The sequence below is a fragment of the Drosophila innubila genome (genome assembly GCF_004354385.1).
Source record: "Drosophila innubila isolate TH190305 chromosome 3R unlocalized genomic scaffold, UK_Dinn_1.0 2_E_3R, whole genome shotgun sequence".
Taxonomy (NCBI): Eukaryota; Metazoa; Arthropoda; class Insecta; order Diptera; family Drosophilidae; genus Drosophila; species Drosophila innubila.
In genome coordinates, this window is record NW_022995380.1 from 28384818 (window position 1) to 28402628 (window position 17811).

General features: G+C 35.7%; 1 protein-coding gene across 1 annotated transcript; it reads right to left on the minus strand.

Annotated features, from left to right (window-relative positions):
- Nucleotides 1-1051: 1051 nt before the first annotated feature.
- LOC117790704 lies at nucleotides 1052-15481 on the minus strand. The gene is made up of 6 exons (XM_034630238.1): nucleotides 15159-15481; nucleotides 8282-8435; nucleotides 4506-4714; nucleotides 2054-2187; nucleotides 1709-1991; nucleotides 1052-1466 (listed from the first exon to the last, which is right to left on the minus strand). The coding sequence occupies exons 1-6, from the start codon at nucleotides 15205-15207 to the stop codon at nucleotides 1285-1287; spliced, it is 1011 nt and encodes a 336-aa protein (XP_034486129.1). The 5' UTR covers nucleotides 15208-15481; the 3' UTR covers nucleotides 1052-1284.
- Nucleotides 15482-17811: the final 2330 nt, after the last annotated feature.

The window sequence follows — 17811 nt, forward strand, 5'->3', positions numbered from 1 at the left end:
AATGAGTCATCATTTTATCTACAAAATTGAATAATTCGAAAAGAATTTGTAGGATTTAATATTTAACTCTTGGTCTAAGAAGTATTTATTTAAAGTTGTTCACTTATCTTTCAAGCAGATTTTAATTATTTAGAAATGTTTTCTGCAAGTCAAGTCATATAAACAAATAAAGACGTGAGTAATATAAATCTTATCAGTGGTCAGCTTTAAGAATACTAATTGTAATTAAAATGAAGGCGAAAAAAGCAGACGGCATCAAGGGGCGTGTCCTTGAAATGCAAACAAAAATCAATCTCTTGCTGTCAAGGGCTGTAATTGATATGCAATCAGAGTGTTTGGGGTAGTGTGGCATTCTGGGGTGCAACTGAATTTATTCCAATGTGGTTTCATGGGGGCAAAGTTGGGGCCATTAACACATGCCTCAATACACTCTGATACACCGACACACACATACAATTGTGCACCCAGAGCGTGCATTTTTACAACCACAAACTTGCGTATGCAAAAAAGGAATTGCAATTGATTTCATTGAATTCGATTTAAAAACGAAATGAGAACGAGACGGACAACAGGCCTCTTGTAAAACACTTTAAAGACTCGTCTAAAGGATACCCTGGGCTGAAAATTCAGTACAGTTTCTTATCAATAGGAAAAATGTAATTTTTGTATAAAATAAATTTTCTTCAAGATAAACTCTTATCCACTTTAACTTTATCTAAATACCCATTTTATATATTTTTCTAAAGAAAAGAAAAAATAATTAAGTTAATCCCTATAAAACTTTACCAAAATTAAACAGTGTGGCCGTACTTCACGAAACTTATTCAGCCTTAAGTTTGTTATTTACACTTTTCAAAAAAAAATTATATATTAATTAAATAAGTTATATTTTGATTGATTAATCAGTCGACTCTGGTGTAGTATACCCTTTAACGGGGCTTAAAATGGCAGTGGCGTATTTAAAGGCACTTTTGATTCTATATACAAGTATATGCGCTATATTGTGGTCCGTTGTATTGGTCAATGCGGTTAAGGAAGTAAAACTAACGCGTTGCTTGCATATTTATTGATGAATTTTAATTGTATTGCATACTTACAGGCTATTTACACAGTTGGCTTGTCGCGGCTTAATTTTATATCAAGTGACATACATATATGTATCGTACATATCAGTTGTAGTTGTAGTTGTAATTTATAGTTGTAAATTCTCACGTGCATTTCAGTTGCTTAAAGCTAAAAATGTACACAAATCAAATACAAAACAGAAACAATCAAACAAACACTCTAATGGCTTGTTACAGTTGCATCTTCTGACATGCCGGTCGCCATTTTGTAGCGCGTCAACTTCCGTCCGCCATATTGAAATGTCAGTGGCAAAAATAACCACTGTGTGCTGATGGCGGCTATCGCTGCGGTTGCCGCTGCCAGCAGCAGGTGAGCGCCGATCAAAGCGACACCTGGTGCGGCTGCAGAGAGATAGAAATACAAAATGCAAAATGCAAAAAAAGAGAGAGAAAGCGATAGGAAAACTTTATTTATTTGTATTATAAATTGTCCAAATATGCGACCGCTGTCACTGTGTTTCGATATGCATTTATTTTAATTTTTAATTAGCCGTTGCCACATGCAACATGCCTCACTTTGGCGGTGACTGTAATTGCGGTCGAGAGCATTAAGTGCAACCGCGTTGCACGTTTGCTCCACTTACCAGATTTTAACAATTTCTGATTCTTCAGATCGATATCATCTCGAAAGAGTATCGCATGCAGGCTCGTCTCTCGCGCCAACTGTGGATAACTCTCAATCTCTGCCACACATCGTAGATCTAGGCCCAAACGCATTGGGTTAACAACACGCTGTTGTTCTAGTCGCTGCTGATGAAAACGTGGATCATTGGCATAAAAGTTCAGTTGTGATATGACGCGTCTCAGATTGTAATCGTGTGCTGCAATTGTTGTCTCCACCATCGGCTGCAGATCCACCAAAGAAGCCTGCAACAAAGTACATAGTGTGTTTGAGATTGAAAGTGAATGAGAGTAAGAGTATTACAAACCTTAACACCATTTATGTACCAGGTTATTTTGGTCAAGAGACTGGAGAAGTCAGTGCTGCAGTTGACCTGGACGAAATCATCGAATCGGTACATGGAGTGAAAGCTGCTGATGAGCGGATTGTTCTGCGGTAGAGCTGAAAGGCAGAGAAATTAAAATAAATGTGTTGTTTTTAAACAGTTACTAGTTAATAATCTAAACTAAATAAAATTCTTTTTTTCTATAAATTGCCGTCATTTCAGCCTATTTTTTTTGCTTTGATAACTTTTGGCAACAACTGGAATAAATTAATTGCTTATTTATACCAAATTTTCGATTGCACTGAAAAAAAAGAACAACTTATAAAATCAAGAACAAATATTAAATTACTTAAACTAAGATTATTAATCTAAATAGTCTTAAATAATCTGAAGCAGTAGGCGGCGGTTCGAATCCCACTCGTCATAAATTAAAATAACATTTAAAAAATTACTAAAGCAGAATAAAATGTAAATTAATCAAAATTGAAAAAAAAAAAAAATTATAAATATAGAAAATAATTTTTATTTAATTTTATTTTTTATTTTAATTTTAAGAAAATTTATTCTTAAGATAAGAACTTGGTCTTATTTAAAATGTTCTTCAAATCAAGTTGTGTTCTCTTAATTTAAGAATTATAGACCAAAAATCTTAGTTTTGAGACTAAAATCTTGATTTTAGAACATTTTTTTATCAGTGTAATTAGCTAAACTCAAGACGATATTTTTATAAATTATTTTGATTAAATAACTTAATTAAAATTTGAAAACTTTATTCAAAGCTGGATGACGATGAGAGCAAAAAATTGCTTTCAAAAAATTACTAATTAACAATCTATATTTAAGGAAGTATTTTTATAAACTGTCTTTATTAAAAATCGTTCAGTTACTTTGGTAACATTTTTTTTTGGGCAGAGCTGAAACTTGAAAGAAAAATTATAAGAACAAAACAAAATTAATATAATATCTTGTTTAAGAAACTGCATTTATCTTTGGTAGCTAATTAAATAATTAATTATGCAAAATTTGCAAATAATAATATAAATATTTTTATTTCGTTTTCACTTGAAACATTAACTGATAAACGACTTTCAGAAAGGACACTAAGAAAACCAGAAGCTGCTGCAAGTGAACTAGTTGAGAATACTCGTATCCTGTGTGTTTTCGTGACATTTCTTGGGCTAATATTAAATGTGCATTGAACATGCAAATTGTGCACCTTGTTGCCTCAGTTGCCTCAGTTGCGTTTGTTGCTTGTTTTGTTCGGTTGTATAAACCCAGAACATTCCTTGCTGCTGTTCCTGTTGTTTATTTTACAACTTCTCTATTTGCTTTTGATAAATTTTTAAAAATATTTCAGCAACAGCAGCAGCAGCGCTGGCAGCAAGCCCCCATGTACGCAGCGTAGCTACAAGATATTTATTTTATATCAGCGGAAAAATAGATGATCATAAAACACATGCAGCGAGCGCAGGCAGCAGCAGCAGGACGCGCTGAAACATCCTGCTGTGTGTGCGAGTGTGTGGGAAAAGTAAAAGCAAGAATAAAATGAGAAGCATGCACAAACACACACGTATTCACAGATACATATATCGATGTGGAATGAGGTCCTGCGAGGGAGACAGTAGAAGACACGAGGCACTCGGCACTCGGCGCTCGGCAGCGGAGCTTTTCATTTTAGCGATATCCTTTTTAAGCATAAAGTGCTGCCGTAAATCACAGAGGCGCACACCAATACACCCACACACACACACACACACACACACACACACATTCACACCCATATACACTCGCACACCCGCAGACTCGAAGCAAGCAAGCGCGATTCCTGTTCGCTATTTTAGCGTCCTTGTTGTTGGCCAGCTCACAGTGCGTGTGTGTGTGTGTGTGTGTGTGTGTTGTATATGTGTGTGGCTGGGGATGCGAATCACATGCATCTCTTGGTTACATTTTATGAAAACGTTCAGCTGGCTGCTCGCTTGCCGTTTCTTTCAGGAGCACGAATACGAATACATCCTGCTGGCGGACTGCTTATCCTGCCTGTGCGTGTTGCCGGCCGTTGCACGATGCAGCAGCCACTTTGGCCCGCAGTCAGCTACACACACACACACACAAACACACACACATACAGACATACATATGTAGAGCATGCATATATGCAAACAATTCTGCATGCTTCTTGCCGTTTTCTTCCCACGTTGTTTACCATTAAAATATCACGGAAATTACACATTTTACTCGGTTTATGCTGTGCAGAACCGCAGCGGGGATTGCCAATGGATAGCGGAAAAATATTTGCATTATGTATACGCACACACACACACACACACAGACAGAGAGAGTCACACACACACACACTCTTATGCAGTTTAATTTAAGACAAACAACTGAAATTACATAACATTATTTATACGCCTCGTGGGCGGCTGTGACTTACCCTCAACGCTCATGTTGGCGGAGCGTGCGGTTAGCTTGAAGTGGGGCGCATCGCCGGACACTTCGCACCTGTAAGCGCCCGATGATTTGACGCCCAATAAATTAAGCTCCACACGGCACGAGGATTCATTGCATTCGTAGCTATCATCGATCAATTGCACGCCCTGCACCGGGAACTTTCGGAAAACGGTCTGCATTAGCGGCGCATATCTGTGTACCAAGGGGAGAGAAGAAATCATTGGAAGGAGTAAAAGGGTTAGGCATTGGTTTCCTTTGAGCGCTGGCCAAATGGCTCGCAAATTGCGCCAGCTTTCATTTAGTATCCTTTTTTTTCTTAAATGGTCAAATGGTCAGCTGATAATCGGCCCATAGGCTGGCTAAAAGCTTTCAAGCCATAAACGAAACCAGGCCAGGAAATGGAGATTTTCAGACAAGTGGCTTACATGCACTCAACCTCAACTGACTTCACTGAGCGTCCAAGCGTGTGTGTCTCTGTCTCTGTGTGTGTGTGTGTGTGTGTGTGTTAAGCTCACTTGGGAGATTTCTTCAATTTGTTTTGTATTGTAGATTGTTTCTCATTAATCCCTCAAATTCGTATTGAATCGATGTGTATAAAAATCTACAACAAAAGTGTTCAAGTGGAAAGCTTGTCCAATACCACACAGCCAAAATGGCCCTAGCACATAAATAAACATGCCTTGGTTTTGTCTAGAGACTGACTGCAAAATACCCTTTAAAAGCACTAACGATAATATGTTAGTTGAGACTTTTTGACAGAGTTACCTGCAATGTTGTAGGCAAGGCAACAGATCTCTTTTCCATAAATAAAAATCAAGCTTAATAATTAGATGCCAAACAAAAATATAAAACTTTTATTTCAGGTAATAACACTGGAAAGCGGTATCGGAACCGTTAACCGAAACTAACCGTTTCATTTTTGGTACCGGAACTGAAACCGTAACTGAAACGTAACGAAAGAGTTGACAAACTTCCAGCTGTCATAACTCGAAGAAAACTGACCCGATTTTCAATCCGAATGCCATTTTGATCATAATTTGCTCTCTTAATTCATACTGCATTTAAATTTTTTGTATTTAGAAAATTTTATAATTTTTCGATCATCGAAGCCATGGTTCTTTGTCAATGGTAAGGGTCCCCCCTTTGAAATTTTGAAAATTCAAAATTTTAAATCTCAAGTTTTTACTTTTAATCAACTCCTTATATCGTAATTAGTATAAAACGACACTTTAAACTTGATTCTGGAGCCTTTCATTTTTTTGTTAAAAATCATGTCAAAATTAAGAAATATTTTGACTTGTAAAGTTGCTAGATCAGAGGCTTGAGCAACTTCGAACTGTCATAACTTTGACAAAACTATACCGATTTTCAAGCGGAATGTCATTTCTATCATGGTTTGGCCTCTTAATTCATTCTGTATTCAAATTTTATTCATTTAAAAAATTCAATTATTTTCGACCAAGACTCGATTTTGATGGTAAGGGTCCCCCCTTTGAAATTTTGAAAATTCAAATTCCTAAATCTTAAGTTTTTACTTTAAACCATCTCCTTATATCGTAATTAGTATATAACGAAACTTTAAACTTGTTTTTGGAGCCTTTAATTTTTTTGTAAAAAATCATGTCAAAATTAAGAAATATTTTGACTTGTAAAGTTGGCAGGTCATAGGCTTCAGCAACTTTGAACTGTCATAACTTTGACAAAACTATACCGATTTTCAAGCGGAATGTCATTTCTATCATGGCTTGGCCTCTTTATTTATTCTGTATTTTGTTCATTTAGAAAATTTGATTATTTTTGGAATATCGAAGCCATGGTTCTATGATGATGGTAAATTTAAAATTAAAATTTAAATAAAATAAAATTAGAAAACAATTATTAAAATTAAAAAAAATATTAAAGAAAGATCTAACAACAAATGAATTACTTAGAGGTATAAAAACCTGGTCATATTGAAAATATTATTAAATGTTTCAACAGTTGGATATTTGTAATTATTATATAAGTTTAAAAAGACAACTGGTAGCAACCGATTCGTAGCGGTCATCTTACAGGGTATATTTAAGTAGCTACCCCAAGGCCAGGCGAAGCACACAAAAAATGTTGCCTACTTTTGTGGGCTGTTGTAGTGTTGATAAGTCGCTTTGTGCGCTACTTGTTAATAGCTGTTAGCCAGGCGTTTGTTGATTGTCTAGGACCAAGGGGATAGGCAGAGGATGCGAATTATTTGCGGCTTAGGCGGCGACTGCTGCGGCAGCAAATCAACAAATTTGATAAGCAATATAAACGGTTGCCTGCCTTGAGTCTCTTTTTGCCATTGCTCTTACTTCTTTGTGTGTGAATGTGGCTCGTTACAAGGGATTTTGTGGCATCTATTATAGTTGTCTGTGCTGTTTTTTTTTTTGCATTTAATGCCTCTTTTTCACTAGCCGGCATTAAGATACATTTGATGTGCAAAGCTTTGCAGCATTCGCATTGTTGTAGATAATACAAATTTATTTGGATTTAATAGATTGAAATTTAAAATTAAGTTGGTTCTTATTTAATTTAGTTAATGAGCACGCTTAATTTGTATGTTAAATAGGACTTATTGGGGTATGAAAATGTAATTTATTTTTATTTATGCTAGTATTTATCGTATGTATTCCTGATTAGGTTGCAGCAACTTTTCGTAATCAGCTTAGAGTTTTATTTTGAAATTTGTTTTGCATTTGCGCTGTAAGTGCAAGTAAAATTGCAATTGGCTTTAGTTGACTTTCATGTGCTGCTGCTGTCTAATTAAAACTTGCGCTAAACAAGCACCCTCTGTGCTGCCACGATTCCTGCCCCATTCCCCTGGTTTTGCTCTCACTGTAAGCGCAGGAGTTGCATCCAGTCTCCTGTCTGACAAGCATGTGTGTGCGAGTGTGAGTGTGTGTGTGCGCAGTACACCTAAGTGCCACTGCTCATTCTCATTTTTAATTAAGCAAAACGCGAAGCAGTCTCTTGAGATTTTTCATTAAGTTGAAGCTTATTGCAGTGCAAACACTCGCAAATACTTCTATGATAATGATAATAAATATTTGCATCATGATGATGAAGTCAGTCTTTCAAAGTGCTTGACTCGATCATTTAATAATCATTTATAGCCATTTCTGAGTATGGTCATAAGCAAATAACTGCTTTTTGGACAATTAGTTGCCTTTGTGCTTGTCGGTCACATGAAATATTAAATGTCTCTTAGCAATCAAGTTTAAAATACGAGTAAGTGTGTAACTGATGTGTGAATGATGCAAGTGATGGCTGTGACAAAACCGTAAAACCGTAAAGCCAAATCCGTAAAGCACTCACCACAGAGTATTTTATATGGTGTACATTGTATATACGAGCATATGAAAGGACATTTAAATTAATTTACCATAGCATAAACGAACCAACGCAAATTAATTTATTTAATAATTAATTAGGCAAGAAAGTCGCCTGACAATGAACATATTTATGTGTGTGGCAAATACTTGTGAGTGTGTGAGTGTGGGTGTGGGTGTGTGTGTGTGGTGTTGTCGACGACTGTTTATGACTACGTTTGTGTGTCTGTGTTGTTGAACGTCAGAAAAGCTCAGGCCTCCGGTCATGGCACAGATTTCAATGCATTTGACAGCTGTGCAGCCTCGCAGCAAAAATAACAAAATAAATATCATAAATAACAAAAGCACACACAAACACACACACACTCAAGCAAATACACCCACTGTCTGTCTGTCTGGCTGTGTGAGTACTTACCTAAAAAACTCGCTGTCGTTTTTGTACCACTTAACCGAATTTAACGTGTGACCACTCATGTCATAGCTGCAGGATAATGTCACGTTATCACGAAAATCAACAATTTGTGGCACATTGATGTCAGTCACAAGTAGACACTGAATGCGTCGCGTAACTGCAAAAGAGATCAAAGCAGAGAGAGAGACAGAGATACAGTACAGTTAGCTTGGCTCGCACAATAAAAACAATGTCAGATAAAATGATGCAAAATGTCATAAAAAAAATGTCGCAAATGTTTTTACATTCGTCAGATTTAAACTTGTACAATGGGAGAGATTATGTTGTTGTGAAACGATTAATTCCTTAAATAAACATATGCATATATACAGCTCAAAGTATTTACGAAAAACAATAAATAGATTGCAAATTGTAGCTGTAAAATAAGGTGTGAGAGCTGAATGATTACACTAGGCAACAGTCGAAAAGTTACTAAGACCAAATTCACATTTTGCAGCCCCATATGACACAAAAAAAAAAAACACTTTTTTATGGTATAGTATTTATTTTTTTTAATTTTTGAAATTTGGATTTTATTTTAAAATTTTTTTTTTAGATAATCTTTTATCTAAACTTTCTGATTTTTAAACAAATGATGCACTTAATGTTTTTTATATTTTATAAAATAAGAAATTTAAGTAATAGTTTTTTTTTTAATTTTTAAAATTTGAATTTTATTTATAAAATAACAAATGATGCCTTCATTGATGACGTTCTTAATTTTTTTTATATTATATAAAATAAGAAATTTAAGTAAAAGTTTTTTTTAAATTTTTAAAATTTGAATTTTATTTAAAAGTCATTGTAATTTTTCTTTTTATAATTTTTTAAAATAAGTAATTTATGTAATTATAATTTAGCCTAAGAACTTTATACTTTAAGCATCTTAAAGCTGAAGCTCTTGCAATATATTTAGTTTTTAAATTTTAAAGACTTAAGTAAGTTAAAGTCTAAAGTTTAAAGCATAGACAAATTAACATAAATGAAATTACTAGAAAACAAAAAGAAAGAGGAAAAGGGACAAACGAAATGAAAGAAAAAACGAGACAATTTGCAGTACAAAAAACTGACGCACAACTCCTAATTGAATGAACTTGTAAAAATGCTCAACATCTAAATGACACAGCAACAACTTCAGCTGCTAAACGCTTTCCCTCAACAACAACAACGACAACAACAACAACAAAATGAAAACCGCGCGTGGGTTTCTACAAATTCGTAGAACGTTTTTATCTGCAAGCAGACGGACAAAAAGGAAAAGGAAATGCCAGAAAAAAGTGGTTAATATCATTAGTTGCATTTACGTTTTTCTTGTTGTTTGTGTTTTTCTTATTGCTGTTGTTGCTGTTGCTGTTGCTGTTGTTGTTGCAAGTGGGCCAACTGTTTATTGCGCTAAATGCCAAACGCGTCGCTTGAAGTTGCCACTTGTCGGCTTGTTGTGCGAAACTTGTGTGAAATTTCCATAATCTTGGCCATGTCGCTGCAGTTGGCCAAAATCGTAGTACTGTGCAGCATGATAAGCAACAAATTTGAGCCAAGCGAGAGACGACAAGTTGCGACTTGTCTGCATAATTTTTGCTCTCTATTTCCGTCTCTCTCTCTCTCTCTCTCTCTCTCTCTTTGTTGCCTGGCGTTGCAAATGGCATTAGGTAACAGCAGCAGCAACAAGCAACGAGCAACACTCACTGAATTTAATTTGTTGCACTTTACAGTTGAAATAACTCCGAGGTGTGGCACCAAAAAGTTACGAAGAATGTGAGAGTTGGTTAAACACGGAAAATTGTTAAATATTTTGCACAATTAATACATATAGCCAAAATCTTCTGGCAGCAACACATTTAAATAGCTCGTGACAGATTGCAGACTGAGAATTTTGAGCTTTATTTTCTACTTGCAGCAAACAAAGAAACAAGTCGAAAAGGCTATAGTCGAGATTCCGACTATAGGATACCCGTTACCTTTTTCAATATTTGTAAAGTACTTAAAAGTTGAAGTTTTTTCCAAAATATAAAATCTACTGCATACTCTAAGGAGTTTGTCGTGCATTTTGAACTTTGGTTAGCTATTACTGCTGTTCTATTTGTCCGATCTTGCTGCGATTACGTGAGAAAATAGATAGTGGTTAGCTGATCAAGAATATATATATTTTATAGGGCTTCTTCTTTTATAGGCTTCTCCCTGTTACATACATTTCAACGAACACAATATACCCTCTCATTTATTGCGGGTATCACAAAAGCGACAACGACTTCAAATGCAAACTTGCTTAAAGTTTCGATAAATAAACAAACAATAGAGCCTGGCGGGCAAACAGGGAATTTATCGGAGGTAAATCTTGCATTTGGCATGTTGCATGTTGCGTGCAGCATGCTGAGACTGAGTCTGAGTCTGATTCTGATTCTGAGTTTGAGTTTCAGTCTGACATGAGTCTTTTCAAGCATGTCAAAACTGCCGACTAGCAGCAACATAGCACAACAAACAACCGCCGCAGCAACAACAACAACAACAGCTAGAACAACAACAACAACAATGACAATGGCAAACACATTTGTAAATGGCAGTGGCAACCGCAGCTTAATGACAGCCTCAGAGCACTGAAAACAGCAAACAGTCAACCGACGGGGGCAGGGGAAAGCATTGGGAAAAGTTCACCTGCACGGCAAGAGGCATGACAGCTATATCTGTGACCAAGCACTCGATGTTTGTGTGGGTGTAGTGTCTGTGTATATGTAAATAATAAAAATAAGTACATAAAATACACAGCAGAGACAACTTTTTTGCACGGCAATCAACGCACTTGAGATAAAGTTTCCAGCTAACAACGACAACGACAACCACGACGAAGAGAACGACAACAACAACAACAACAACGACAACGACAACTCCAATGCCAATTCAAGACATCAATTTGCCTTGTCTGTTTGTCTGTCCGTCTGTCTGTCTGTCTGTCTGTCTGTCTGCATGTCTGTCTATGTGTATGTTTGTTGATATTACTTACTTATAAGTACGCCTTTGTCTGTTTGCTTGTCTGAGATTGTTGCACAGCTGTTCGCTTGTGGTTAACAAGGTTGAAAGTTGCACGCCGTGAAAATGCCTAAAGAAAGTCAAGAGGCAGTTCTTCTTTTTGTTTTTCTTATACCCTGTAACAGACAGAAAGAGGCAATTCAAGTATATATATTCTTGTTCAGCATTAACAGCCGAGTCGATATAGCCATGAGTGTCTGTCTCTCTGTTCGTATGAACAAAAGGATCTCAGAGATGGTAAGAGCTAGGAACAACAAATTTGAAATGTAGACTCCTTATAATGTTAGACAGATCAAGATTATTTTTAAATTTTGCCACGCCCCTTCTGGGGGGCGTTTTTCGAATGAACTTACAGCACCTTTTAGTCTAATGATTATAAGAGGAACGATTGGTTTCAAGTAATAGTACTAAAAACTTTTTTGTTTTTGGAGATATCTCAACTAATCTGGCAAAATATGCTTTAAAGTAGGTCTTAAATATCCTAACAAAATTTGATTCAAATCGGTTTACTATATCATATAGCTGCCAAAGAAACGCTCAGTCGAAAATCAACTTTTAGTTTGAAAAACTTCTTTGTTTTGTGAGATATCTGAGCCAATCTGTCAAAATATGCATTTAAGTTGTTCTTAAACATCCGAACAAAATTTGATTCAAATCGGTTCACTATATTATATAGCTGCCATAGAAACACTCAGTTGAAATTAAACTTTTAGTTTGAAAAACTTCTTTGTTTTCTGAGATATCTTAACTTATCAGACAAACTATGCATTTTAGTTGTGCTTCAACATCCTAACAAAATTTGGTTCAAATCGGTTCACTATATCATATAGCTCCCATAGAAACGCTCAGTTGAAAATAAACTTTTAGTTTGAAAAACTTCTTTGTTTTCCATGATAACTCAACTAATCTGACAAAATATGCTTAAAATTTGTTCTTAAACATCCTAACAAAATTTGATTCAAATCGGTTCACTATATCATATAGCTGCCATAGAAACGCTCAGTTGAAATTAATCTTTTAGTTTGAAAACGTCTTTGTTTTCTGAGATAACTCAACCAATCTGGCAAAATATGCATCTGGATCCGGTCTTATATAGTCTGACCAAATTTAATTAAAATAGGTCCACTTTATCATATAGCTGGCATTGGAAAATTGAGTCTAAAATGTAATACAGAGTTCTGCAAGGTCATCCAATCTAAGAGCCTAGACACAGGGTATTCGACTGTCGAGCGCGCTCCTTCTTTTCGTTACCTTAAGGCATATAGAAGAAGACAACATAGTTTCTGTTCTTGACTGGATAATGCAAATTGTCTGCTTTGAAAAGTAGGCAACACAAAACTTGCTCTGGCCTCTGATTCTTATGCTTATGCTTATTGGGAGTCTGATTTTGTTTGTAGTGGCATCGTTGCTGCAGCTTTAGCCAATTTAAATCTGGCTAGAAACATTCGCTGCTTACGATAAACGCCAAAGCAGACAAATCTGTACAGGCCGACGAATAAAGAAATGCCAAGCATCTATAATTTGCATATAAATGCGACAACGCTTTGAGGCATACGCAGTCCAAGCGGGCGGATCTTATTTTTTCTCCCGCATTTCTCTGGGTTCAACTTGTGGCAAGCGAACACAAATAAAGATGCTAATCTCAGTAAAGCGTAGTTGCGCAGCACCAACAAAAAATTGAGCAGCTAAATGGCTCACAAAACGAGCAGCATCTAGGAAAAATGGCATAATAACAAAAAATAGAGAAAAAATACAAAAAAAAAATAAATAGATGCTGCTGCTGATGTTGTCTGGCAAACTATGCGACGAACGCTGTCTGAACTAAAGCTGAGATTCCTAAGCTGATGTTGTTGTTGTTTTTAAATCCCATTTGGTATGCAGCCATCCAGCCATAACAACAACTATGCAAAACATCGAAGTTTAAACTTGATTTTCCACATTGGCGTCTGGCGGCTTTGACTTTGGCTTAGTTGCATGCCACTTTTTGCGCAACTGACTCACAGTCTTCACAGTGTTCACATTAGTGTCAGTTTTGGCCACATGACAGTTGACAGTTGAACTCTGAGCTGAAACTTAAACAAACTCAACCAGCCAGCCATATGCTGCTCCTTCATATATGGCTGGATGTGGGTGTACATCATTTACTCTGTCACCCAAATCGCACACTTAATAAAATTGAAGACACTTGTAAAATAGGCAATTTGTTTAAATAAACTTTATGGGACTCGACGCAAGCGTTTCTGAGTGCTGCTCTACTGAACTGTCAGTCGATTCGTCGGTTTGTCGCTTCGTCTATATGCCAGGCACTTGTAGCCAAATATTTATACTCTCGGCATGTCCTTGCCAGCAAACTGCTGTCGTCTTGGCCTTCGTCTCTTAGTGTACTTCCGTTTGCAGTAAATTTTAAAAGCGTCTATAAATTTTTAGAGAAGTGCAAATAAAATATAGCGCAAGTTTTTTATGCCTGTTGTGTGGGTAAATCCTTTAAGGCGTACTCCAAAATGAAATTGTCACATTTATGTTTGCTTTATGTAAATTTTCTTGCTTTTCCTTTTCACTGTCCTCTGAGAGATGCTTCACTTAAGAATGATAAAAAGCTTGAAAGTTAAAAATTTTGTTTAATGTGTGAAAAACTAAACAATAAATGAGTGGAAAATATACAAGAAATTTTTAAAGATATAATTTAAAACGAGCTATATAATTTTCATAATTTTTTAATATATAAAAATAATTAAATATATAATAGTTGAGTTTTAGTTATAGTCATAATTATATTATAAATAAAACATTTTTTTTACTAGAAATATTACTGATAACATAAATAAATTGTGTGGTTACTAAAATCTTCAAAAATACTTGAATTTTCATATTTTATTCTATTTCTTTTGTGTTGGCTCTTGAAGAGAAATACATTTAAATGCTCAGCTGGCTTATTTGCCCTCGTGCCATCATATATACAATTCTCATTTATATTTTCTCTTTTATTTTTACGTAAGTTTTGCTTTTTCTTTGCTTTGTTTTTCCTGTCAGCTTCGTTATTCGTTCTAGGAGCTGAAAAATTGCACTTGGAAAGTGAAAGATGTTGGGAAAAACAGCAAGTGACACAAGCCGAAGTGCAATAGAAAATCCAATTACAAATGCATTTCGGCCAGTTGACTTCTAATACAATTTATTTGCCATTTGTATACGTTGAAAATCGGATTGGAAAGCCAATAATAATAATAATAGGCAATTCGAAATAAGTGAACATATCTAGACTCATGAAACACAATTATTATGATTGTAATGTAACGATTTGAGTTTCATTTGTTGCCAATTTAGTGGCATTTGTTGTTTTGTGTTTTGCGCAATAATTGAAAGTGTATTTAAAAAACAATTTAGTGGCATGAAATTTGCATAAATTTATGCGGTTTCTCTTCGAGCCATATTTACAGACACGGGCACCCAAACAAAAGGCAACAAACACATTTATTGCTATGCTAATTTTGGACGGGACGGGCAACAACAACAAAAGCCAAGTGCACAAAAGCGCAAAGCGGAAACGGAAATGCCTAAATGACTTTTCATGGTGTCGCCGATAAAGGGGCGGACACCGGGGCAAGGCCAGAGGTCCGGGTCACCCGTTTGTGCGTGTGTGTGTGTGAGGCAACCGCAAAAGTTGCCCCACGTCGACGACTTTGTCGTAAAAAGGTTGGCCGGCTTAAAGGGATTAAAAGCAAAAGGCAATAAAATGAAAAGTTTCAAATATTTTTATTATTATTATTATTACAACCGGCCCAAGTCAAAGACTAGACTTTAAAGCCGTTGCCAAACTTACCCAACAGCATGTGGATGGCCAGCTGCAGCAGCCAATGGCCATAATCCATTGTAGCGAGTCCTTTCTTAAAGCTCCTTGCCGCTCGACTCTCTGCCACTTAAGTGGCACACGAAAACTCTCTGCCGAACATATTTCTAGACACGTATGTGCTAACTCTCAACATATTACTTTGCTCCTTTGATTATGCATGTAGTTTTGTTGTAAACAAATGTCAATGACATGTCAACAGTCCTCAATTTGCGAATTGACCAGCTTAAAATAAGTGACGAGTCCCGCTTTCAAAATATACGTTATCCGACGTCAACTGTTTTTTTTTTTTTGCTTTCCTACTGTGTTTTAAAGTTATTAAATTTGAAAACTTTTTTGGCGTCAAAGTCCGCCGTCCAGTATGCCAGACGCCCACACACACACACACACACACACACACACACACACACACACACACACACCGCTCTCTTTTCCACACGCTGTGTTGTCTATTGCCTCGCTTCTGTGCGACTTTCAGAAAGTTACGCTTTGACTTTTTTATATCCTGTACCTAGTCAAAAAAAAGGTATATATGCTTTGCTTTAAATGACTCTAATCAGTATTATTTAAGCAATAATATTTTTAATTTTCCTAATATTTAACTAAACACTCAAAAAAAAATATTGCCCTTGTTTTAGAAATTCGCATTTGAAATGTCTTCTTATCTTAAATATTTTTCTTAACTATAAAAAATATAACCTCAAATAAAGTTTTTTAATGAATATCATTTCTAAAATATGTATAAGCGTATTTGTTCTAAAAACTGTGCTGATTTTGAATTTTTAATACAATATATTACGTATGTATGTCAAGAATTTTTTTAAAATTATTTTTATGTTATTTCCGAGCTTAATATAAGCTATTTGTCTTACTTTAATACACTCTAATATAACTAAATTGTTGATTTATCACCGGAAATTTTTATCAAAGTAAACTCAAACTTATTGATTATGCCTGTTGTGATACAGGGTAGTAACTAGTCGGTAACATAAGTAATTTTTTACTGCCTTTATTAAAGTTTCTGTGTTTTGGGCGGCCAGTGCATTTGTTTATTGTCATTGTCAGCGTTATTTAAACGTTGACAGTTTTTGAAAAAAAAAAAACGAGAAAAGAAATACCAAAAAATTGGTGTTGTAAAAATGAAAATGTAGCTGATGGCAACTTTGTCTGCTTTTGGGTCCAGCTCAGGCGATTGCACATCTGTCAACGTCCATGGCCAGGACTAGTTCCCGTTCCCGTTTCCGTTCCCGCTGATGATGTTGCCCCTCCCATTTACAATGTGCCCCAAGGCAGCCTGTGGCGCTACAGGCTTTGTGGCATAAAGTCCTTTAATGCTCTAATCAAATTGTGGCTTCTTTTAGCGCTGACTTTAACTTGTTGTTCGTCTTGTTGTTATTGCTGTTGTTGCTGTTGTTGTTGTTGTTGGCGCCTTTGTTGCCTTTGCTGTCGTCATTGTTTTGCTTTCATTGACGCGTTTATTAAAATTGCCGTGGCAAACTTTCACAGCGGCATAGCATTTTATTTTTAATAACAGCAGCTTGAGCTGGCCTCTTAGTTAATTTGCTTTGCTGCCTACTAAAAGTATTTTCCCATTCCCTCCTCGACCAACAAAATTTCCCTGTCTACCTTGTGGTTAGACTAATTTAATTTTCACCGTTATGCAATGGAGTAGGTAGACAAAGACTCGATAAAAATCAACGTTTTCTTAAAACTAGTTGACTAAGATCACAATAAGTTCTTAAGATAATTAAAATTGATTGCTTGTGAGCTGATTAAATTAGATAGATATTGATCTGGCAAATAAATATAGAATACGTTGAGTGCTTTCTATTGTACTTATTATTAATTGAATCGATTTTGTACAAACATTTGAATTGTCTTTTGTGTTTGTTTTGAACAAATAAACAAACTGTTAGACATTCAACACGACTAATCTAAAGTTATCTTTGCACACAATGCACATTTCAATTTCCTAAAATCTCTTTTCCTCTCTCTGTCACTCTCTATTTCCGTCCTTTTCCCATTGAACTGTCAATTAGTCGAATGTTTTATAGTCTCTCTCAATGGAAAAGTATAATAATTAAGGCCATAGCGAAACAGTTATAGTTATGTTAAGACAAAGCTCAATGCAATTATTGCGTATACGCAAGGTGTACAGAACAATACTAAGATTATGTAGAACAAAAACACTCAAGGATATATAGACTGACAGACAGTTAGACACACACACATACACACGTACTTGTGTTCGACAATGCTTCAATCTAAGTTAATTACTTAATGGCATTGTAATGCACAGGCATCTAAATAATTAACAAACATTTCATTGACTGGCACTGGAAACACACACTCACACACACACGCACACATACAGAGACATGTTGACTCTCAAATCTACATTAAGCGCGTAGCACACTTTGTTGTTGAACTTTGAATTATTTATTTAGAATTCTTGTGCAACAGTCGCTGGTATTTTTTCTTTCTATTTTTTGTAGCTGGCGTTTTCTGTGACTGAATTTGCATAAATGCATAATATACACATATACATTAGGGCAACACACACTCACACACCTACACACAGTCACTCACATGCACATGTGCTCAAATCGTTTGTAATGTTATTTAT